We start from the raw sequence: 22,044 nt of genomic DNA, 5'->3' as shown, positions 1-22,044 counted from the left end.
TAATTACCGATATGAAATACCGGATGTAAAAGAATTCGTTAATAATACCCACGTCACATGTTTTGTGTTTACAATTGTGATAATAGTAGTCGCTCGCGGGTTGTCGTAACAGGTAATTTGATCTTTATACCAAGGCTTGTATAACATAGCGACTTTTAAGTTTCTTAAAAATTGGCCATTTTTTTTTATTGTCGACAGTTGTACAACTTGGTTTGAATTATTTAACTATCACAGTTGTAAACGCACAAAGGTCGTCTTAGAATGAACGACTAAATATGGGCCAAAATTGCTGTAAGCCTCCGTCAATGTCTGTTACGACTTTGCAAACAGGATTGTGCTGCCTGAAGCAGAACGTTGCTCATTCCAAATATTCTCGACATATTGAGGAAAGCGAAGATAGTTTACACCTTGTAAACGTTTTCGGTAATACTTTAGAATTGGACCCAGAAACTGACCAAGAACATGGCGAAGAAAAAATAAATTTATGGATAGACGCAAACGCACCAAATCTCGGTCTACCTGAAAGCGATCTCGGTATTAACCGTTTAAAATGTGTGAGATACTGGGAAGCAGTGTTAGCTTTATCCAAATTAAATGGATCGACAGTGAATTTTCGATTTGAAAGACAAACTCCGGAAGATCAAGCGACGTTAGTGATAGAACATAAAGGGAAATCGTTGTTTATGGGCTCTGCTACTAAACGAGCAAGCAAGAGGGAACAAGCAAGACCATTGATGGAGTATTCTGGACCAAATGAAACAGGGGAGTAAGATTTTCAAACGAATGTATTTTCACATAATGTCTAACATCTTTTATTTACGTTATGGAAATGATGGCAACGAACAATCACGATTGCTCACCGACTGTAAACATGACAACGTTTCTGCTTGAAACTTTTGTGAAATGTCTGTTTATAACATCATTCACGTTTAAGAAAATATAACTGAACGATTATATAACTTATTTGTACATAATTTTACTATTTAATTTTACTATTTAAATATCTAGCATATTTTAAGTAAAAACATCCGGTTTTTTCTACAGCTTTATTAAAGAATGCTAAAGTCCTTACAATTACACTCTTACAACTTAAATCTCACATCAGATTTAGGGACAGTTAATATAGTTAAATTGCAACATATACATCAACATCGTATTCTAATACAATTAATTGTCAAATTGCCCAACAACTTCTCATAATCATCGTGAATTCATCGTCATCGTCAATGGTTAGGCTAAGTCCTTCAAAGTAATCTTCAAAATCCTGCAATAAATAATGTTATCAGCGACAATTAACAGAATGTCTATCTAGGTTAAATGTTGATAATGTCATAAACAATATTAGCACTTACTGAATATGGCACTTCACTCTTTTTCTTGCAATGTTCAAAAGCATCCAACAGCTGTTCACGAACTTCATCCTCACTCACTTCACCTAAATCAAACGACAAGAAAGGAAATCAAGAGATATGAAAACAACATGTGTAAGAGAAAGTATTTACCTGAGATAACGCATGGATGATGTCTTGCATTGAAGAATTTGACCATGTTGGTCAACGGTACGACACCGTGTTTGTTTGCATCCATCTTTCTGAAAACCTTCAAAGTAATATATGGCGTATTTGTTTGCTTCCTTGATGATTACAGACAACCAACCAACCTTAAGAACAAGCGTCTTTCGTCCTTCGCTCATTTCATCAATAAAGTTTCGCATAAATTCACCGTAATCCAAAGCTCCATCGTGGTTTTCATCGACAATTTGCCATATTTCATCGAATTTCTTTATTAAGATATGGCATAAAATGAGTTAAATTTCGTTCAACATTGCAAAAAATGTTCTAACTACACATTGCTTTTCATATTGTTCCACGAACAGAGTGCAAGAATTCTTTTCTTCCTACGTTACAAACCTCTGGGGGAATTTGAATATTAAATTTCTTTAACGCTTCTTTAAATTCGTGTTTATCAATTCTTCCATCACCCGTTGTATCAAGCGTTTGAAAATATCTCCCCAGTCCTGTCAATGTCTTTACTCCACGTTTTTTTAACTGTTTACGAACAGTCGCTTCATGGAGTAAAATAAAAGGCAAAACTAGTCAATGATTCGATCAGAAATGGAAGACACGTTGTTCAAGTCCAACAAATATGAAAATACTACCTTTAACGTTTGAAATGATATCTCTTTTTTCCCTTTCATCTTCAGTCATGTTTCTTTGCAAAAGTTCATCAGATATTTCTCCTATTGGTGAATGTCGCTCTTTGAAACTGAAAGTGATATTTTAAAACAAGATACAAAAATAGAACACGCAAAGGAAAGAATGGAAAAACCTAATTGAAATTTCAAATGTTTTTTTCCCTTCAAAACTCACATCAATTCTTGCTTTGCTTTGATGTCAACGTCAGTTATACGTAGAGTTATAAGATGCTTGTGTTTGAGACTGTCAGGTAAAGATGAATGCTTCGAAGTTTCAAATACCAAGTCATTTCCCTGTGATTCAAAAACGATGAAATCCAATTACATTCTAATGTTTCGTTGCAGTCGGAATAACGACATACACATTTTAGCTTGAAATACTTACAACAAAAATATCTTGATACGTGTAAAGTTGATCTTTCGTCTTTCCTTTAACATGATGGTACTTCCCGTGTTGAATGAAAGGAATAGCGGAGTATCTACGAAACATTCAGGAATATCAACGGCTTTCAATAAATAATGCACTTCCCAGAACATGAACTGTCATACCTGCTTCCAAATTGCCTGAATTCATAGACGGTTAACGTTCCATCCGATGGAAAATAAAATCCATTTAATTCACGATGGGCATGATGTCCATCCTTACTGAGAACTCGCGCTGAAAATCGCAGGCGTTGGTTGAGCAGACTTTGTGTTACAGTAGTCGTCGCAGTCGGATTCCTTCGTGTATAAAAAAAATCAAAAAAACGTTGTCACAAAAACAACGAGAAAGTTAGGAGTTGAGCATCCAAGTAATATCAACAAAATACAAGTGTCTTTGGTAATTTCATATGGTATGAATGTACACAGTAAATAATTTACCTGTTGAATAAAGCTTGGTGACGTCTTTCTCGTGGTCCCACGTGATCATTTTGAAATGATGACGTAGATGTGGTGACGTGTCCACCAACTGTTGTCTCTCTTAACGTGAAAATTTGGAACATCAATGTTAGCGTAAGACTTTCCTTATGCAGTATATCAAGTTATCATCAAACGTTTATGCAACCTCGATAGTTCGTCATCAAGCAGAGCTTCATCAATTAACTCATTCTTACGAGTCGCTCGAAGTTTTGCCTTTGAAATGAAGAAAACTGAGGATGAATTTTATTATTGTTCAGCAGGTAACTGATGTGATTCACCACAATGTCACCTTCTCGTCAGCAACTTTGTTTCGCATTTCGCAATTTTTTTGAGGCTGAACTGACCAAGACTCTACACTTTGTAATTTATCCTCCTGAAAATAAATTTTGTCGTATATTTCACTGAAGAACTGGTGCTTCTTCATCGAGAGAAAAGGGGGAGTACCTTCCGTGAAATCAACTGATCTTTTTCACGTTGATTTCGCTCTCGCAAAGCCTACAATCGTTTGCAGAATTTGAATGTAATAAATTTAGCATGAATACTAGAACAACAGAATGCAAATTACAGTCAAAGACCTTCTTAAATTGTTCATTTCCACTGTGGGAAAGCTGAAGATCTAAGTCAGGTATGCTATTTGGCTTTCGACGTTGCGATGAAAGAAGTCTATCCATTGCATTATCTGAACAGACTTGAAAACTAGTTGTGTCTTTATCATTGTTGTGGCATCGGTTGTTTATTGGAGTTCCCCAGCTTTAGAAAAAGGAAATGGAAGAGTTTTCCTGTTTGTAAATTTCTGGTATATTATGAAGCAATTTCAGATGAAAATCAATGAACGCGACTTAAATCAGAATCAGGTATACCTAATGCTTGTTTGTGAGTCAGGTGTCTTCAAATTAGGTGTGCAATTTTCGCGAGGATTTTGCAACTAAGAGAATAAAATGAATTGCCAAAGAAAGAAGACAAACAAAGAAAATCAAAGGACTTAAGATAGTTACCTTGTCATCTTTATCAGCTAAAGCTCCTAACTGTAACCTGGGTACACTAGAAATGATGTTTAAATGCATTAAAAGATGTAAATGATGCCAACATGTATTTATTTATACCCTTGTGGTGCTTTTCTTGATCTGGTTCTCAAAATATTGTCAACGTGATGTGTTCCATTCGCTTCAGACTTAAACGGTAAAGCAAAAAAAACTTGAAGCAACATTTGAAAGTACTTTGACGATTACCAAGCAGTACTATTAAACAAACCACATTGGATTCAGCCTTTCTTTCTTCCGTTTTTCCAACACGCTTTTTTGTTGAATGCAACTGGGATTGTTGGGGTATACAAGCGCCAACCTACGAGTGATTACAATCATAAATTTAGACGGGCCTCCATTTATAGAGACGATTCTCAGTAATTTAACGCTTACAGATTGTGTAGTAATTGCTTTTGAATAACTTTCAACATCTGGAGACAGTGATTTCTCACTGGATTTTGCATTCAAGGCAGATTTTGAAATCTCTCTTTTTGGCATTGCTTCGTTGTCATCGATTCCAAATATATTGGATTTGGTATTTGTATTCTTGTACGCATAACTAACTCGTTTCCCGCTAAATGGACGCTCATGTCTTGGACTGGCTTTCCCTTTTACGGAAAGATCAATGAACGCCATTTTAGATAACTTTATCAACAGCAAAAACACCAGCCACTAAGTTAAGAAAAGAAAACAAGTAACCAAGCAACGATAAAACACTGTCAAATTTCTTTATTGCGTTTTCAACTGATAACAGAAAATTTGACAGCCAGTCAATCAGATAAACTTGTATCGTTCATAATCACTTTCTGTTGAAAAATATTGATGAATGAAATTTAAATAGAGGTCGAACATTGTTTATGCTTTTGCGTTCATCAAAGAACGCCATATTTGTTGTCATTTTTAAATTTGCAAGTTCGTTTCCGGTTACGCAGGACTCTATAAGCTACTGGAGTGTTCTATTACAACATTTTACATTCGGTAAAATCAAGAAAAAATTATTCGTGAAACTTTCAAGATATTCTTGTCTATAGTTCATTCTTAAGTTTTCATTGCTGTTTTTTGTCTGCCTGTAAAGTATATGTGGCACTTTTAATGGATTTGAAAACAACTGATATTTGTTCTTCAATCTGAAGCCAATCTTCTCTTGTTTTGTTTTGATTCTCCATAAGATCAGAAATGCCAGGAAAGCTGGTCGAGCCATAGGAATTGTATATGGAAGGAGCAAATACAACATGTTTTGTGTTAGGTCGGTTTGGAAGTCCTTGAGCATATATGAACGATTTCTCCACATTTATCATTCGATCGTTGAGTTCGCGTATTTTGATGTCATCTTTTTCTTCCAAGGCATTTAACTTTTCATTTTGAAATTTTCTTGTTTCATCTTGAAATCTGTGAAGAAGAAACCTTTAATTTTAAGAGGAAACATTAAATTTTTTGTTATTTTGCTTCTCTGTAAATATTGTGCCTTACTCTTTAATCGCTCTCTCTATATATGATAAACTGATGCCTTTCTTTGTCAGTTCTTGTTGATGATTTTTTTTAAGTGTTTCCAAAGAAGTAACAAGTGATTTCCCATAGTCTGTTACGTTGCATGGTAAAACCAAACTATCAGCTATCGACAGAAGTATTTTGCTTGCAACTTTCGCTGTTGTAAGATGAAACTGGAAGAATGGATCAATAAGACCCTGAAGCCATTTATAAGTATCGTGAACGGTATGATAAACTGGATAGAAGACGTTTCCGCCATATGACATATCCAAGGAAGGGACACCTACAAAAATTTTTCTCAGAATAAACTTGAGAGTTCTGATGACTAACCAATCATTGATTTTCTCTGAATAAGCTTGCAATGACAGAAAACCAATAATTGATTTTATCTATTCTTACCAACAAATTGATAAAAACTTGCATAATCTGAACCAGAGCCAAGATTCCAATAAAAGAATTTCTTATTGTGCTTAACCATTTGGTCATATACTTTATTCCCGTTTGGATCATCTACTTCTTTCACATTGGCTTTTATTGGAGACTTTAGTAGTGGTGATCCTGCAAGTTGGAATGTCTCGTTGCTATAAACTGCAATATCAACATTGATATATGTTATTCCCTTTGTTGCTAAGGCTCTTTCATTTTCTTCCACCCATTCTGTTGATCCTATCAAACCAGATTCTTCAGCTCCCCAACTGCAAAATTTGATTGTTCGTCTTGGACGCCAACCTAAATATGAATAAATTAAAATTTTCACATAATGACGTCATAAGGGAAAGAAAATGTTTTATCCCTACCTTTTTTCATTAGTTCTCCTAATCCACGTGATATTTCCATCATGACAGATGTACCACTACAGGCATCTACAGCTCCAAATCCCCATGCATCCCGATGATTACCTATCATCACCCATCTATCTGGTTCCTCTTTACCATAGATTGTTCCTATTACATCATATGCATCTTGGCGTTTATTTGGAACATTTACTGTAATCTTGACTTTCTTGTTATTTAAACCACCGTCTCCCAATTTATAAATAATATTAAGCTTTCCTTTCCAACTGTCCGGTACTTCTCTGCCTAAATAAATGCATATATAAGATCATAAGATCATTTACAGAATGGATTGATCATTTTTTTTGCAATAAAATTGACTCTAATGAGCTATAATTGTATCTGGAAATATCATTTTATGAATTATTTAACGAAAGTCACCGAGTGCAAATCTTCTACATTAACTTGTCTTACCTTGCATAAGTTTCATTATGTGAACAGCATCACCATATGGCATAGGAACAGCAGGAATTTTGGGAAGCTTGGCTTTATCTTGAGGTATTCTGATGACTCCATCAATAGACGGTAGACCTGGAGTAAGTGGATCGCCACGTCCTTGATAAATACTTCCTCGTTGTACTCCTGTTTCTGGAAGCCATATATATTTCGGATAGACTTTGTCTGTACCTTCCTTTGCATAATCAGCTGGATCATTGTACAAGATGGCTCCATTGGCTCCGCAATCTTGAGCATGCTTTACCTATGAAGTAAGAAATCTTTCTTGCTTAGAAATTACAAGTGACTCTTATATGACATTTACTTGTCTATCATCGCGATCGCATGAGGCGTTACCTTAGCGCCGCGGAATATTTTACCAAATCGCATGATTACTATGAAGCCACTACAATCGGAGATGTTAAGCTCGTTTTTCAACTCGTCAAAATCTTCTTTCCTTCCATAATTCACGTAAAGCAGTTTTCCTTCCGCTGATCCTTGTTTTGCAAAGCCCAACAACGGTCCTATCATTGTCGTGTCGTTTTCACTGGGATCAGCCAACTGAAATATTCGTGCTTAATTCGACATTTATTACTTATTTTAATAAATTACAGAATAATGCATTTCGCACCTTCTCTCGTCCCGAGAATTCAAACGTCACCTTACCCATGGCATCAATAACTCGTACAGCATTGGAAACGTTTGGTTGCACATAAGGTAAAAATATGTTGTACATGGGTTGTTCAACTTTATCGAATTTGTAACTTTTCCATTTTGTTGCTATGTTATCGGCGAGAACTTTAGAACGCGTTGTTCCACCCACGTGAGGTCGTTTGGAGCAATATCTAAAAGTGATATTCTTTTTCAAAATAATCTATTAAAAAGGCTCCATGCTCTAAACATCACGTTTATTATTTTTCACATAATCATATATATGACTGCTCAAGCATTATATTTAACATATCATTAAAGCGATGTTATTCAAAAACTTTTGATGATTAGAAAAGCTCATGTACTTCAAAAATGTGCTAATATGGAGATATTAAGTTTGTAGAATATTATTAGACAGTTCCGCTTATTAGATAACATTGAGATATGGTTAAACGAACGCATTTCTTAACGTATATTCTTCGTCAGTAACTACTCAGAAGTTGTTAGTTCAACGCTCCATGATGTTTTTAAAACTAAATTTAAGTTGTCCTCTTTTACACATATCTTCGTAAGGTTTATGAATGACCTTACAACATAGGTTCGCGCACATGCGCTGCTGTTTTTTTCATCCTTCTGTCTGAATGAACCAAATTCACGGTAATCTTTTGGTAATCAATGAAGAATATATACAGAGTACAAAGGAAAGGTGAAAGCCATTATAATATTAGTAACATACGATGGATATATTTTATTTTGTTCGATATTTTACCGAACGAGCGATTAAAGGTCAGCGAATGACTGAGATTTTTTAAGCTTAGGTAAAAATATAACAGAAACTGTGTTTACTTGATGACAACATGACAATGGCTAATTAACGATATTATATTCACTTTGTGAATATATATACGGTGGAGAACAAGGCCAATAATATTTTACCTTAAATGTTCACCAATTTCTTTAGCGCTCAGAATTTTCATCAATTGATCATGGTATTCTTCTTTGACTTTCTCATTTTCCTTACGTTTTCTTGCGATGTATTTCATTGTGTAGTCTGGTGGTGAGTGGTCGTCACATGGTGATGATACCCATCCAATAACAAAACCTAACACAAATAAAACGCAAAGGCAAACCACGACTATCAAGATACGTCTTGTTGAAAGCGACGCCATTGTCATTATTTTTTCACTGAACCCACTCGATAGATAAGTTATCTTCGAAAATTATGAACTTTATACTTATGGACGTAAGTTGGTTGATAGTAACGTAAGCACGCACACCAAATGAACTCGACGTATGCAAAATATTATATTAAGTCCACGCAGTTAGCGACGCCTTTGTTCAAACACGTAGATAAATGTAGCAGTTGTTAACCGTCACACCTGCGTTGTGAATGTGAGATCTGCTGAGGTTGTGATGTAGAAATAACTTGAAAACGATGTCGATGTATAAACTATATTAAATTACATTATCTACTGTCATCAAATTAATTTTTTTGCTCGCTGAAATCTTTCTGTGCAGCATTAAATTCTGCTTACTAATTTTGGGCGTCGTTAGATTCACAGGAGCACTGCTGCACAGACAAATTAGGCGCACAATCAAATTTTGGTGCCCTTTGTTTGTGACCGATTGTAACACACTTTACAACTTTCCTTTTTCCTTTTTCCATCTTTTTTCATTAAATTTTACTAGTGTTTTACAGACTTTGCTAAAATTTCATGACATTTTAACAAAATATATGATTTTATAAAATTGAGTAAATTTGCAATAATTTTTCACGTTCAAGTATGCTTGATTTCATTTTTACAAATTTAAAATAACTAAGCTACAAATCAAAATTGTTTGTGATAATTCATGGCATAATGTCATGTTTTTTTTATTGAATATTTATACAATAATTTTGCCGCGCTGTTGTGAGTTGCTACGATGAAACTCGCGTCAGTGGGTTTGTGTTTGGTCTTATTCCTGGGTTTATTGATGCACCATTGCAACATGATAGTGGACAGGAAGGTGCGCAGGAACTTGAGCACTGGCTTGAGCATTGACCAGCGGTCATAGCTGCACCATATGACTGTGTACTAATCATTGGTGCTGAAATGCACGAAGGGCAAGGATTCATCGCCATTTGTGGATTAGGTTCATCTTTTTCTGAAATTGAATGTTTACAAAAAAACACGATATAATGCTGTATAACTAGAGATTTAATTCAATTTTTGATCGATAAATATCTGACCTGCTGCTAATGAAGTTGGATCAACTGGTAAACCGTTTAAATTACCGGTCTTTACCAAAGAATCGAGACTGACAAGATTTGTGCTTTCATTTGCAAAACGCAACGAAGCATCTGCAACTACTCCTGTTTCGTTTCTAAAGATATATAGCTTCATTTTGGTAGAGTTCTAAAGGACGATAGCTGTAATATGAATTGCCATTGTAAAATATAATATTTTTTCATTACATTATCTGCACTGTTCACATGGGTCACAATACGTTACAAATATAATAAAATACAATAAATTTCTTTCACTACATTGTTCTATTTTACAATGGCAATTCGTATTATTGCAATAAACTGCGCTCTAATGTTCTTTATGGCATTACGTTTCCCTCGTGGAAAATCTATTGCCACAGTCCTCTATAGCAGTTAACCTCTTTGTTACCTAAATCCAAGCACTTTCATTTCTCGATAAGCGTTGTCATCAGCATATAAATTCATCAGCTGAAAAAGAGCGATAAAGAATTAATTATGAGGACGAATGTATTTTTGGTGTGGAAAGGGAGAAAGAGGATGTACAAGAAAAAAACAATGTAATTACAGCATTCTCTATTTTCCCCGCGTATTCTTGGAAGGGAGCGGTGTTAAATATGGAAAATTCATCAGTGTATTCAACATCCGCTAACTTGAAAGAAACTCTGTACTTTGATGCTATGAAAAATATGTTGTAATTTAATTATGTAGACAGCCAGAAAAATGATTTACTTCAAAATGATTTATGAATGTGACAAATTAATACTTACCTACAAGTTGTGCTGGGGCAATCACTGGAGTAGTGTTTGTCATGGGAAGAGTAGCAGGAATTGTCAAAGCTTTCGTTGTACCTGGAGCTGTGATAACAGATTTTTTGATTGGGCCAGCTCTGATTGCTGAAATCAACATAATGATTTCGTTTTCAAAGATGCATTCTTTTTTTAAATTTTACTAGCGTCTGCCATGTTAAGGAGAAATATCTAGCTTTAGTTTTCCATCTGTCAGGAACAAACCTGCTATAGCACAAAAGCTAAGAACGAACGTGGTTATCTTCATATTTTTTCTTTAACGTCTAAAATAACGAAGGTTTATGGCTAAACGTTTTACAAAGACGACATTTTTGTTATTAATAATATGGTGGGTTGTAAGTCAGCAGGTGTTGTTTTCATCAACGTGTCATCTCTATGTTATACATTTTTGTTCTACTTGTTATGTACATATCAATCAAAAATATAAGGTTGTCAATGTGTACATAAATTTGCACTACTACGATAAAAACGAGATTGCGTGCATGTTTTGTCAGAGTAGTTTTTAAATTAGCTTTCTACGTTATTTAGGTGGAAAAATTTTGTAAAAACCATACTAGTTTAAACGGCATATTTACCTTTCTAAAGACAGGACTAAAACACGACAATAACACACTCGCGTACGGTATGTGTTGTCTCACTTTGTTGTTGATCTTCCAACATAAATCTCTACGAATCTCGTGTATTTTCAGTATCGTATTCCTTTACTTTGAATTTTTAAACTTCTGGTCACAAGCAAAAACGGTTAACATGTTGGCAGGTTGCGTCATCACGTGATTTATTTCGCTTACAGTTTTTCTTCGACGATTGAATCCATTTCATTGCAACATGTTGAATGATAACAGAAAAAAAATCATAGCAAGAGGAGGCAGTTTTTTTTCTTTTCGTGGTAATCTTTCGACTTCCTAGTCATTGAAAATGATGAATAAATTTTCCATACCACCCCAGTACATACGTTGCGTTGGAGAAGCAGTTCTGTACAATAAACTCCTTCTTAAATAAAAATATAAAACCACATAATCAATTTGTTGAAGTTGTTTGTATGTTATGTGCACATGGGACAAAAGATCCATGTTAAAAAGCCACCTGCTTGCAGTTGATGAACCATTAAATAAGTGTGCGCTATTGCCATTCGTGAGATTTTGAATATTTCGCGCTCAATTAGCATAAACATGTTTTGATCACGTGTCAAATTACCCCCGTTATAATTTCAAAATGGCGGAATATTTGAGAGAACTAGAGGACAAACGTTGTATAAGTTTTATTGTGAAAAGTGTACATGGCAAGTCATTTCGATATATGGTGTTTTAAGAAATCAGTGCTTCTTAATAAACTGGAGAATTAGAAACAAACATATTACCATTTTAACTTTCGGCGTGGCAATTTTTTGTAGTCTGACGCATATATAGATATAATTAGCTGTACTTAGAAACCGTTAAGTACAATGCTTTAAAATGGATTCATTTGACGAGCTTTCGCCTCTAAATATATCGGCATGTATAGCAGAGAAAGCAGAGGAGACGTTAGCTCCATTGAAGGAAGATTTAGTTGAATGGCTAAACAAGTTATTTGACACGGGCATTACTGTGGAGAACTTCATGGAATATTTAGATAATGGCGTCCTTGTTTGTCAATTGGCCGAGATGATTCATTACTACGCTCAAAAGAACTGCGATAACGGCAAGGCTAAGGCTTTTCATTCACAGTTTTCATTCAAATACCACAAAAATGCAAAGTCTGGTTCGTTTTTTGCACGAGATAATGTTGCATTTTTCTTGGAGTGGTGTAGGAGTTTTGGTGTAAGCGAGTCTGTTCTCTTTGAATCGGATGGCTTAGTAATGCACAAACAGCCCAGACAAGTTATACTTTGCTTGCTTGACGTTGCAAGACTTGCTGCTGACTACGGCATTGAGCCACCAGGTTTAATTTCTTTGGAAAAGGAAATTGACGCCGAGATAGCAAACGAAGACGAGACGCTTCCTCTTTATTCTGTCAAAGATGATATAAAGAATGAAAATAAGGTCTTTGAGGATGAGTTGCCAAAAGAAGAAATGATTTCAACAAAACAAAGTAATAGTAGTGTTGGAAGAGAATCTAAACAATCTCTTGATAATCAGGTAAGACAATTTCGATTTTAACATCCTTTAAAATTTCTAAAACAACTTTTTCTCCTTTTTTTAAGGTTTTACATTTGGCCAAAGAACACGGAATGAAAATAAAAAAAGTTAAAGAAGGGCGCTACATGATAGAAGATAAAATAGTTATATTTGTGAGAGTAAGTTGCATATCACGTGTGTTTTGATTGTCTTGCCCCTTCCAAGAAAGTTTCATTTTTTAGAAAGGTTTATTTCATGAAATGCTTTAGATTCTTCGACATCACGTGATGGTTCGTGTTGGAGGTGGTTGGGATACACTTGATAATTTCTTAAAGCGTCACGATGCTAGTAAAATCGAGAGAATGTTGATATGTGAGTTTATTTTCGTTTGTAACATTATTGCATTTACGTTTTAAAGTAAGAATTATAAATTTGAACGTATCTTGAAGTTTTTTTAATCGTTGTAATTACAATGTTACTGCTATCGCAAAAAGAAGTTTTTGTTGTGTAAGCTATTTGAATGTTTGCTTTTATTTCTTTTTCAGCGAAGGCCATTTCGTGATTTAATGCATTGTAAGATAGATCACTCTTTGTGATTATACACTTATATTGCACAATGGTCTGAGGTTTTAGTGGCCAAGAATTCTTAGAAAAGATTACTGTCGACAACGATTAGTTTAGCAGAATGTCTTGAGTTCTTGAAGAAGGTTATATTGTACATGCATATTTATGTAGTTTTTACTTTGTAATGTGAACGTAATAATTTTATCAATGTAAATATCATTTATTTCCTAACTGTATAAAAGTAATAGCTATATAAGTATTTATGTTATCATATTTTTACTCATCAATGATTTGTGGAAAATTTATATTTCTTTGACTCATGTCGTAAGGGTTCTCTTAACATTTCATAATTCACCGTTGAACGATTCCTGAGGATACGCCGAGTCACAAATATGATTGCCGCTGTCCCTAGTATCGTAGTAGCAAGCGCACATCCTAATGCCACTCCTACGGAGGATATTGATTCATTGGGTCCATCATCTGGCTGCTAAAATATTCAAAGAAGAAGTTGCGTAGCCTATTCAGCTATTAGAATTAGAATTTAAGAGATCTTGGTAGCTGGCAGCCTTAGTTAATTTGGATATTGAAATCTTTCATAGTACCCTCAAATCCTTATCTTTGTCTTTTAGTTTAGTAAAAAGAACTTCTTCTCCGTCTTCTGAAGCCACAAGCACGTCTTCAACGAGAAATAATCACTTTAGTGTAGTTTATTGCTGATTGAGATAATAATTTACTGACATTGACTCTTCCTATAAGTGTATGCATGTATTTACCTCCATTTGCAATGTCACAATGCTTTCCTTCCCATCCAATATCACAACGACATTTGTAATGTTGTGTAGAGTTATCCAGACACACACCGTGTTCACACTTCGGCTTACATTGTACTGAAGAGGAAATGATAAGGTTTCATGATATTTTATAAGTTCTTTCACATTTCATAATTTTAATAAGTTCTATTAAGCAATGGCAGTATATTGAGCTGGGAGTATCGTCACATGGAAGGACCATCGTAAACGATGGCAACGTCAGTCAACACTTAAACAACAGCCTTCCAAGGATTGCGACGATTGCCTTAATAAAGACAACCTCCATGTACATCTATAAACATGTAACATTGGCACTTACATGTCTTTTCACATAAATATCCAAAGTATCCCTTTTTACATACGCACGTGTCATTCACATGACAACGACCGTTCCTACCACAATCCTTCTCTCCACAAAATCCTGCATAAAATACAATGAAACTATAATCAACCACCATGCAATAAAAGAAGGAAAATTTTCTTATATACCTTTAGTGCTATGTTTGGTGCACATCTCCCCCTGGAATCCAACGTCACACGCACATGTTTCATCGTTTACACACAAACCATTGGAGCACGCTTTAGAACAGGTACCTAATTATTATAAATAATAAAATCGTTGAAAAGTACTTTTGAAAACATCTTGCAGTAGTTACAAAAAGAATACCTTTATGTTTCTGTCGCTTGTGTTGTCTCTTGTTTATATATATAAGTATATCTCTATCGTTGTTTTCACTGGCACTGCTCTTGCAAAGCTCATCAGAATAACATGATACAACGTAGCATTGATTTTTCCTCCAAGAGATCAAGTCGCATTGAACACGACTGCAACATTTCTCTACACATTCATAGATATTTGACACATTTAGCCGAACCATCTTTCCCGCGTATTTTCCACCACTCAACGACGAATTGTACAATCTTTTGCTTGGAGTGCAGACTTTTGTTCTCTTGTCTTTTAAAACTAAAAGCAGGGCAATAATTAGTCTAGAACAATAGTCATGGGAAAGTGGTTGATTAGTCATCTCTATCTCCTACCATATTTCTCAATTCCTTGCTGCTCACTGAACGTTTCTAAATTATCGCCAGTGCCTCCACCTCGAACAATGTGAGAAATTTGAACGTTTTTCTTTCTTCTCTTCAGCTTTGCAGGCACTGTTTGACATAGACTGTCATTAAAACACTTTATACTGTAACAAGTATACTCTACCATGAAGGCAACGTCACATTTTAAATCCTGACAGCACGCGTCTATACATGTTTGCATGTCTGCAACTTCGCCTAGCTTCGTAAAATTTCCTGAATTAATCCCTCCTCTAAGAGTGACGTTGTGTTTTAAATCTATGTGAGTACATGTTGGCAGTTTTATTGTATCCAAAACGGACGCTGTTTGCTTGTTGTTATCCACAAGAAAATATTGAAATACTAGAAAGAGAAGAAAGTAGGTAACTCAACATGACGGAGAAGTACATGTCGATGAAAAGTGTTGTTCAACCGTTGTCTTTGACCTTATAAGTTACCTTGAGCCACTGACTCATCAAAGCAAAGGTTCGTCCAAATTGATAAAATTAAAAGATATATTGGTGTTAACATGTTTAATTGCAAATCTGAAATGGGAAATTGTTAATCAGCACGTTCATCAAATCGTGTAATGAATCGAATGCAGAGCTTTTGGTATGTAAAGACTAGTTTGTGAGAGAAAGTTTTTGTAAATTACCTGTTACTAAATCAAAGCTTATTCTTTGGAGATCAAACTTCGTACATCTTGACCTCGGACAACAATTGATGTACAAATGTTCTTCCTCGCTTTTAAATGTAATTTGTATTTAAAAATTTCCTTTTACTTTCATTAATACCGTAGCACAATTGTTCATCTACTTTAATATTTTGCATTCTGTCTCCCAATTTAGAACAAAAAACGTCTCATATAGCCTGTCTCAGCACGCTGTCTTTTTTCACGCTATTTCTTCAATGAATTAGGTCTATGATTATTCACAGGTTGTTTATTTGGCTCTATATTTTGCAGGTATATTTGCCATGAAAACCAATAAACCATTCACCCAAATGCATTTAAACTAAGCTTCTATTCATCAATGACCGCTGACATGAAAGAGTTAACTCACAAATTTTTTTACACCATTTTTACTTCGTACATTAATTTTATCGTGCTGGTATCTTTTCATTCAAATTTTCATATTTCGTGCATCAATCTACACCTGTATCTACAAGTTATTTTCCCAAACAAATCACATCTTATCTCTTCGTACATCTAAGATATTTTCTCTCCTCTTTCTTTTTTAATTAATTAGCATTTAGATGAAGTTACCCTGGCAACATGAAATAATTTTTTTCATTGGCACCAGGACAGTGAAATGCTCGCCTGTATCGGCCTCATTCTCCTTTAGATGATTTAATGTCACTGGAGTTCGTCAGGATTTTAAGAATGGGATGATCTTTCATCTTTTATTGCAGATTGAAAACTTTCATGTCAAACATTTAATTGTTTTTTGAATGATTCTAGTCTTTTTGTCTTTTCCATGCAATTCCTTATTTAATGTGTTTACTGTTTTGATAATTCTTGTGGCGTCGCTCATTCCTTGACATAGTTTCTCAATTATCTCTGCTCCATCAGTTTCAATCAGGTCTGACATCTGTGCTCACGTTCGGCCAGAGGATGTTTGTTTGAAAGTTTGGCGTGTTTCTGATGAAAGGACAGCATATAAAATTCTTAAGGGTGCGGTCTTTATCTGCATGTACTTGTTGATCGTTTCCTCTTTTTCTACAAAATTGCAAAAATCCTGTGGCAGATTAAAATTCCTGGAATTCAAACATCCAGAACCAGGTAGAAAGGGCGCGAAAGATAGTTGCTAGTTGTTGTTTATCATTCTCTTCTGCTTTCTCGAAAGTTCAGCTCTGTTTATTGGGTAAAGGATGCTTATGTTTTTAATCATCCGAACGCAGTCTTAACCTTCCAGAAGCTGTGTATACACTGCTACTACATCCAATTCTCGCAATCACAAACAGCTTTTTTTTTGCTGTCTTCATTCAGAAATTTTTGCAGGAGATTCTTCAAAAGGCTTATACTATCTCATACATGCACATAAACATTTTCTGACGCAAAACTTTAAAGAGGAAGGCTTTGCCATCTACAAATTTTTAACGAACTCATGCCAAAAACCATTGACTTTATTATGAAACATCAAACGAACAGCATTAATAAATCTACTTATAAATTTAATTAAAAAATCGACATATGTTGTTTATAATTTGAAAGGAACTCAATTCTAACTAAGACGATCATCTGATGGTCTCATACTGCAATTTTTCGCTACGATCCGTAAGTTTCTTCATCATTGTAATCAACGTAATAACAGCTGCTGTTATAGCCACAATGGAAGCTCCCGCAGCTAGAATAATATCGATAATTTCAGAACGCCGACTGAATAAGTGATTTTCAACCCTTTCCTGAAACTGAAAGATGATCAATATTTTAAAATATTTCCGAACTCTCTGGCATTAGTGAGATATTTCTTCACCTGAAAGTTGGCTATCCTATCGCGTTGTTTTGGTGCATTTAATATCATTGTGTGGTTCATTTCATGTGATTTAGCAATGTAAAAAAATGGTTGTGCACTGTCATCTGCAAACTCTAAAAATGCCAAAAAACATACAAAAATTACGTTGCTTCTGACTGGTTTCATTAACTCCTCTCGAAGCAAAATTTAACAAAGAGATCCTCTAACTTGGTCTGTTTCTCCTTGATGGTGCGACAAAAGACATCATCGTTTCATACTTGGGTCTCTTGAGATGATTTGTAGCACAACTTTTAATTGTGTAACAACTTACAAGGTAACATTTGTTACGTGACACAAATGCAACATCACAATCTTGTGTTTGGCAACATTTCCTTATACATGCCCTCATCTCGTTGATGTCCGACTCTTTTTGAAATCTTCCTGCGTGATGCCCTTCACGAAAAACAACGTTATACTTGATGGAACTTTGATAGCAATGCTCCCATTCTCCACCTGAGAATTTAAATGTTTTGTTCAAATTAACATTTTAGCAATATAAATTACGAATGTTGACAACTGAAGAGCAGTAAAAGATTGTTCTGTTGTACTTACTAACAATGGTTACAAAGATAAACAAGACTAATAACTCTGTACATTCCATCATGTCCATCTTCTTCTTATGATAATGATGATGGATTGATTTACATAAATGTATTTGCTAGACTGAAAGAGAAAATGAAACTGTGAAAGCCACTATAGCTTTGGATGAAAACTGTCTGAAAAAATTCGTTTGAAGATTACAGCGGAGCCCTTCTCAGTCAATATTTCGATATTGAATTGTTAACGCAATGTACTGTATTGCGGTTTTCGTATCCACACGATTGTTGAGATGACAATTGGTTTAGACATAAAGAACGTAGGCAAACATCTCACTGACTTTGAAATAAAATCTTTTATTCGTAGACATTCAGTCATCGATAATATAACTAACTCAATTTAAAGACTTGCGCAAATAAACTTTACATGTGTGGTGCAGGTACGACTATTGTTTAAACAAAATACAAGAGGCTTACCTGTAAATTTTACTTTTGTTTTGAAGTATACTTGACTTGAAAACTATTGCGCCAATATCACGTTAAGTACCTCTTAATTTATATTAATATAAGCGCGCACATGTATTAAAGTCTATTTTCACTTTATTCTGTGATGTATCTTGATATTTTAGATTTCCTGATTTTTTTCAAGGAAGCATGCAAACGACATGAAAAAATATCATCATGCATGGTATAGGAGATGTAGTAAACAACACTAAGACCAAATTTATACAACCAGAAACTGTTTCAAAGTTAGTATGCTAATTGTCTATTTACAAAATACATAATGTTTATCATTTTATTTTCCTGTTTTTCTTGGAATCCATTTCTTTTTGTAATGTTTCAAGAATAGAAACTCGAGTCCAGACTTCAGTTGTGAATCCTCGGGAAAAAATCCATCCTCTACAAGTTCTTCGTGCTCTGTGTCCGTTTCGGGAGATTGAAGTGTGCAGTTAGTGGATTTAATTTTGTGCAATTCTTCTTCTCTTTTACCACACGTCATTTTGCTGCTTTTCATCCAAAATTTCTCAGCAGCAGTAAGTTCGGTTTTGTGACAGTTCGTTTCGTTATCATCATTTTTTGCGTTTTCCCGTGAGATCTTGCGTTGTGTATGTTGCATGGTTGTCGACCATCTTTTGGTGAAGTATGATATCACGAGTAATGCACCAACCAAAATAGCAACGGTTAGAACAACAAAACCGCTGGCAATAATGATTGCATGAAAGGTTGATGTCTTTAGCTCGATAGACTTCTGAAGAACATAAATCAAATATTTCTATGTTCCTGCCTCTTCACAAAATCTCCACAACATACCTTTACTGTCAATTTGGACACTTGTTCCTTGGCTATTCCTGTTTCATTGTCTTCATGTGTTGGAATGAATCCATGAAACGGATTCTTTGATCGATTCTTTGATCGATTCTTTGATCTATCAGGCCCAAAGGATGCGTCATTCTCATTTCCTAGGTCGTAATCGAAATATTCTTTCATTCATTCATTCCACTTTTCCTTTTTGTAAATATTTAAAGTACCTTCTTCTTCGTAGTAGCACAAGTAAATAATATGATCTTTTTCTTGAGGTCTAATACCGTATGGATAATAACCTCTGGCTGAAGTGACGATTCCTCCTTTGTCTTCTTCGTCAAATTTCACAAACTCAAGGCTACTTTTTGTATTTTTCACCTTGAAAAGACGGAAATTAGTTTTCTTGAGCGCATCAAAAGAACGAAATTAAACTTTACCTTTTGACAAGTTCTTGTACCAAAAGGGAAAAGGTAAAACGGTTGTGATGTTGGTAGAATTATTTCTGACGCAGTTGTGCCATTCGTACTGCAACAAAATGAAATTTTTGTTTTCTCTGTGTAGATACCATCTGGTAGTTCACCTTGATAGTAGTTTTTGTTATCATTATTCTCATCGTCCCAGTAAACCGTTCCATGAAGTAAACCTAGGGGACAATCGCCACCTTTTTTATAAACGCAATATTTTCCGGGAGGCCATCTGCAACAAAAAATGGAATAACCTTCTTTATGTTGTATTGCATATATTATCCTGAGAAAAAATCGTTTGTTTGAAATATCATGCGACATTTATAACCTTTTTTCTCCGACGCTGTCTGTTTTTAAACAAAATTGCAATGTAACTCCATCTTCATTGACGTTACCAGCGAGGTTATAGAAGCTTGATTTAAAATTTTCATTTTCATCATCCTCAGTGTCATAAAACCTCGCACCAGTCTTCCAACGAAAGCCCGATGATTCTGGGCAACCTGATTTCGTCATGGGAAGCCCGTATGTTCCAGATGGCCATGTGACTGAGACTGAATTTAAGTAAATACAATTATCTTGAGATTTAAATGTATTATTACAATTAATCATAAATTATTGCAATATTATCTCAAGATCGTCTTCGGATATTTTGGGTTAACAAGCTGATTGAGAAAGCTTGTTTTGAGTATATGAATATAAATATAATATAGCACCTTTTTGTTTTTATCATTTTACTTACTTTCTCCACTGATCTTTATTGAACTTGACGATGTGATTTTATCTCTACCAGACTGTGATGTGGTTTGAAGCTCATCGTTGTCTTTATCATTTAGTTTTTCTTCTGACTCAACTTCAATCCCAGTTCCAATGTCAGAATCACTCTCAGCGTTCGGGAGAGATATTTTCCTTTCTTTGTCTAAAGGTTTCATGTTCTCTAATAAATCATTTTCTTTGATCTCATCATTTTTACCGGAAGTTTGATCATCATTTGATCGCTTGGAAACACCAGCGTGATAAGTAGGATCGATATATTTTTCAGTGATACCATTTTTTCGAGCTACGTTGTCTATATGCCCGAGAATTTTCACTTCATTTTTGTAAATCTGTCCGTAATTTTCTCTTTTTGACTCTCTTTTTTCATCTTCACTTGAAGATGTTTGCGGGATGTCATTGGCTGTTAGCGATTCATAAAAGTCGCTTTCCTCTGTATTGAAATCTAAAGAACCATGCGCATATAACTCACTCGATTAGGACAAAACTCTTTTATTTATGTGTCATTTAGTCTATTCCAGCTTATTCTTGTCGTGACCTCGTACAATTTTGTGTTAAAATTTCATTTATTATCTCTTTGTCATTGCACCAATTTCATTTATGCTGTCATATACTCACCGTTGTTTGCCAGACTGTTACAAAATAATATCCAGAGAAGAAAAACATTCCAAATAATTTTCATTGTTTATGCATCTTTCTTGAAGCACACATTTTGGCGCCTTCAAGTGAAGAAACAAATTGCTTCCGTCAGTTGGCTTACATGACTATATTAAACTGAATTTTCAAATAAATTTAGACAGAAGAATCGACCAGTTATGATTTTGGTTTATAATGGAGATAATATTAGGATAAATATATTCGATAATCCCAACACCTTGTAACTTAAATCACAAAATAGAAAAATTCAGGGCATAAATTTAAATTCAACTGAGAGCTAGTGTTTTGTATCAAATTGCTTTTGAAATGCTACATTATATCAACAATTAAAGCTTTATAGTTACCTTGGCTAATTCCAATCCGCCATTTTATATTTTGTCCTTAACATTTAGACAAATACATGATTTCGATAAAGTTTCAATTTCTAACAACGTTTGGGACCTGTTCCATTTAGCAGGTTGTTATTTGAAATTAATGAAAGTACAGATCTTTCATGTTTTAGATCATGTAAGCATGAAACGTCACTTAAGCTTTATGAGTTAAGGGTATAAAGGAAAGCTAAGTGCTAAATATTTTGTTGTTGCTCATCTTCAAGAATAAGAATATTTTTATTTTTGATTTCAATGCACACATAGCTTAGGTTTGGCTATGCAAGCATCTACGCCTCCTGTGTACGAATGCAAGCAATGAGTTATA

General features: G+C 34.7%; 7 protein-coding genes across 8 annotated transcripts; 2 read left to right on the top strand and 5 right to left on the bottom strand.

Annotated features, from left to right (window-relative positions):
* The first annotated feature begins 71 nt into the window (after positions 1-71).
* LOC124439070 lies at positions 72-1,074 on the top strand. Its single transcript, XM_046989282.1, has one exon. The coding sequence runs from the start codon at positions 276-278 to the stop codon at positions 768-770; it is 495 nt and encodes a 164-aa protein (XP_046845238.1). The 5' UTR covers positions 72-275; the 3' UTR covers positions 771-1,074.
* On the bottom strand, positions 768-4,875 carry LOC124439060 (calcyphosin-2-like). Its single transcript, XM_046989270.1, has 19 exons — positions 4,510-4,875; positions 4,346-4,435; positions 4,198-4,265; positions 4,090-4,135; positions 3,955-4,019; positions 3,670-3,844; positions 3,539-3,589; positions 3,384-3,467; positions 3,240-3,307; positions 3,056-3,154; positions 2,744-2,914; positions 2,580-2,673; positions 2,370-2,488; positions 2,159-2,265; positions 1,911-2,065; positions 1,661-1,780; positions 1,503-1,599; positions 1,353-1,435; positions 768-1,264 (listed from the first exon to the last, which is right to left on the bottom strand). Exons 1-19 carry the CDS (start codon positions 4,750-4,752, stop codon positions 1,175-1,177), a joined length of 2,025 nt encoding a protein of 674 aa, XP_046845226.1. The 5' UTR covers positions 4,753-4,875; the 3' UTR covers positions 768-1,174.
* LOC124439058 (N-acetylated-alpha-linked acidic dipeptidase 2-like) lies at positions 4,826-8,988 on the bottom strand. The gene is made up of 8 exons (XM_046989266.1): positions 8,460-8,988; positions 7,504-7,717; positions 7,230-7,433; positions 6,852-7,137; positions 6,402-6,683; positions 6,004-6,333; positions 5,587-5,887; positions 4,826-5,505 (listed from the first exon to the last, which is right to left on the bottom strand). Exons 1-8 carry the CDS (start codon positions 8,696-8,698, stop codon positions 5,163-5,165), a joined length of 2,199 nt encoding a protein of 732 aa, XP_046845222.1. The 5' UTR covers positions 8,699-8,988; the 3' UTR covers positions 4,826-5,162.
* Positions 8,989-9,277: 289 nt separating this feature from the next.
* LOC124439065 lies at positions 9,278-11,369 on the bottom strand. Of its 2 annotated transcripts, XM_046989277.1 has the most exons (7): positions 11,153-11,369; positions 10,782-10,840; positions 10,539-10,664; positions 10,337-10,446; positions 10,181-10,239; positions 9,754-9,887; positions 9,278-9,668 (listed from the first exon to the last, which is right to left on the bottom strand). In XM_046989277.1, the coding sequence occupies exons 2-7, from the start codon at positions 10,822-10,824 to the stop codon at positions 9,442-9,444; spliced, it is 699 nt and encodes a 232-aa protein (XP_046845233.1). In that variant the 5' UTR covers positions 10,825-10,840; positions 11,153-11,369; the 3' UTR covers positions 9,278-9,441. The 2 variants fall into 2 exon arrangements, with proteins under 2 accessions (XP_046845233.1, XP_046845232.1); XM_046989276.1 differs by lacking the exon at positions 11,153-11,369 and having other exon boundaries at positions 10,782-10,906.
* Positions 11,370-11,799: 430 nt separating this feature from the next.
* LOC124439064 (growth arrest-specific protein 2-like) lies at positions 11,800-12,876 on the top strand. Its single transcript, XM_046989275.1, has 2 exons — positions 11,800-12,691; positions 12,757-12,876. The coding sequence occupies exons 1-2, from the start codon at positions 12,029-12,031 to the stop codon at positions 12,874-12,876; spliced, it is 783 nt and encodes a 260-aa protein (XP_046845231.1). The 5' UTR covers positions 11,800-12,028.
* LOC124439345 lies at positions 12,821-21,965 on the bottom strand. The gene is made up of 21 exons (XM_046989570.1): positions 21,693-21,965; positions 21,310-21,410; positions 20,660-21,136; positions 20,249-20,471; positions 19,894-20,152; positions 19,684-19,834; positions 19,466-19,614; positions 18,953-19,403; positions 17,787-18,071; positions 17,580-17,692; positions 17,360-17,514; positions 15,761-15,861; positions 15,564-15,650; positions 15,082-15,468; positions 14,711-15,007; positions 14,533-14,637; positions 14,363-14,464; positions 14,008-14,121; positions 13,837-13,910; positions 13,590-13,721; positions 12,821-13,015 (listed from the first exon to the last, which is right to left on the bottom strand). The coding sequence occupies exons 2-21, from the start codon at positions 21,371-21,373 to the stop codon at positions 12,902-12,904; spliced, it is 3,840 nt and encodes a 1,279-aa protein (XP_046845526.1). The 5' UTR covers positions 21,374-21,410; positions 21,693-21,965; the 3' UTR covers positions 12,821-12,901.
* LOC124439067 lies at positions 17,212-18,952 on the bottom strand. The gene is made up of 4 exons (XM_046989278.1): positions 18,171-18,952; positions 17,787-18,071; positions 17,580-17,692; positions 17,212-17,514 (listed from the first exon to the last, which is right to left on the bottom strand). The coding sequence occupies exons 1-4, from the start codon at positions 18,226-18,228 to the stop codon at positions 17,341-17,343; spliced, it is 630 nt and encodes a 209-aa protein (XP_046845234.1). The 5' UTR covers positions 18,229-18,952; the 3' UTR covers positions 17,212-17,340.
* Positions 21,966-22,044: the final 79 nt, after the last annotated feature.

Source organism: Xenia sp. Carnegie-2017, unplaced genomic scaffold, assembly GCF_021976095.1.
Source record: "Xenia sp. Carnegie-2017 unplaced genomic scaffold, XeniaSp_v1 HiC_scaffold_19, whole genome shotgun sequence".
Taxonomy (NCBI): Eukaryota; Metazoa; Cnidaria; class Anthozoa; order Malacalcyonacea; family Xeniidae; genus Xenia; species Xenia sp. Carnegie-2017.
This window is presented reverse-complemented; position numbering and strand designations above follow the sequence as displayed.

What these genes read in the sequence shown, in the direction of transcription:
- LOC124439070 (XM_046989282.1), top strand. Translation starts at nt 276, where the DNA reads ATGGGCCAAAATTGCTGTAAGCCTCCGTCAATGTCTGTTACGACTTTG.
- LOC124439060 (XM_046989270.1), bottom strand. Translation starts at nt 4,752, where the DNA reads ATGGCGTTCATTGATCTTTCCGTAAAAGGGAAAGCCAGTCCAAGACAT. An exon ending in GACTCACAAACAAGCATTAG is followed by an intron (nt 3,845 to 3,954) that starts GTATACCTGATT and finishes CTTTTTCTAAAG; the next exon opens with CTGGGGAACTCCAATAAACA. An exon ending in AGAGTGAAGTGCCATATTCA is followed by an intron (nt 1,265 to 1,352) that starts GTAAGTGCTAAT and finishes TATTTATTGCAG; the next exon opens with GATTTTGAAGATTACTTTGA.
- LOC124439058 (XM_046989266.1), bottom strand. Translation starts at nt 8,698, where the DNA reads ATGACAATGGCGTCGCTTTCAACAAGACGTATCTTGATAGTCGTGGTT. An exon ending in GAAATTGGTGAACATTTAAG is followed by an intron (nt 7,718 to 8,459) that starts GTAAAATATTAT and finishes TATCACTTTTAG; the next exon opens with ATATTGCTCCAAACGACCTC. An exon ending in ATAGAGAGAGCGATTAAAGA is followed by an intron (nt 5,506 to 5,586) that starts GTAAGGCACAAT and finishes TCTTCTTCACAG; the next exon opens with ATTTCAAGATGAAACAAGAA.
- LOC124439065 (XM_046989277.1), bottom strand. Translation starts at nt 10,824, where the DNA reads ATGAAGATAACCACGTTCGTTCTTAGCTTTTGTGCTATAGCAG. An exon ending in TGCCCCAGCACAACTTGTAG is followed by an intron (nt 10,447 to 10,538) that starts GTAAGTATTAAT and finishes TATTTTTCATAG; the next exon opens with CATCAAAGTACAGAGTTTCT. An exon ending in ATGAAAGTGCTTGGATTTAG is followed by an intron (nt 9,888 to 10,180) that starts GTAACAAAGAGG and finishes ATATATCTTTAG; the next exon opens with AAACGAAACAGGAGTAGTTG.
- LOC124439064 (XM_046989275.1), top strand. Translation starts at nt 12,029, where the DNA reads ATGGATTCATTTGACGAGCTTTCGCCTCTAAATATATCGGCATGTATA. An exon ending in AACAATCTCTTGATAATCAG is followed by an intron (nt 12,692 to 12,756) that starts GTAAGACAATTT and finishes CCTTTTTTTAAG; the next exon opens with GTTTTACATTTGGCCAAAGA.
- LOC124439067 (XM_046989278.1), bottom strand. Translation starts at nt 18,228, where the DNA reads ATGGACATGATGGAATGTACAGAGTTATTAGTCTTGTTTATCTTTGTA. An exon ending in TATCTTTGTAACCATTGTTA is followed by an intron (nt 18,072 to 18,170) that starts GTAAGTACAACA and finishes TTAAATTCTCAG; the next exon opens with GTGGAGAATGGGAGCATTGC. An exon ending in ATAGGATAGCCAACTTTCAG is followed by an intron (nt 17,515 to 17,579) that starts GTGAAGAAATAT and finishes ATCATCTTTCAG; the next exon opens with TTTCAGGAAAGGGTTGAAAA.
- LOC124439345 (XM_046989570.1), bottom strand. Translation starts at nt 21,373, where the DNA reads ATGAAAATTATTTGGAATGTTTTTCTTCTCTGGATATTATTTTGTAAC. An exon ending in AATAAAGATCAGTGGAGAAA is followed by an intron (nt 20,472 to 20,659) that starts GTAAGTAAAATG and finishes ACTTAAATTCAG; the next exon opens with TCTCAGTCACATGGCCATCT. An exon ending in TGATGAGTCAGTGGCTCAAG is followed by an intron (nt 15,469 to 15,563) that starts GTAACTTATAAG and finishes TTCTCTTTCTAG; the next exon opens with TATTTCAATATTTTCTTGTG.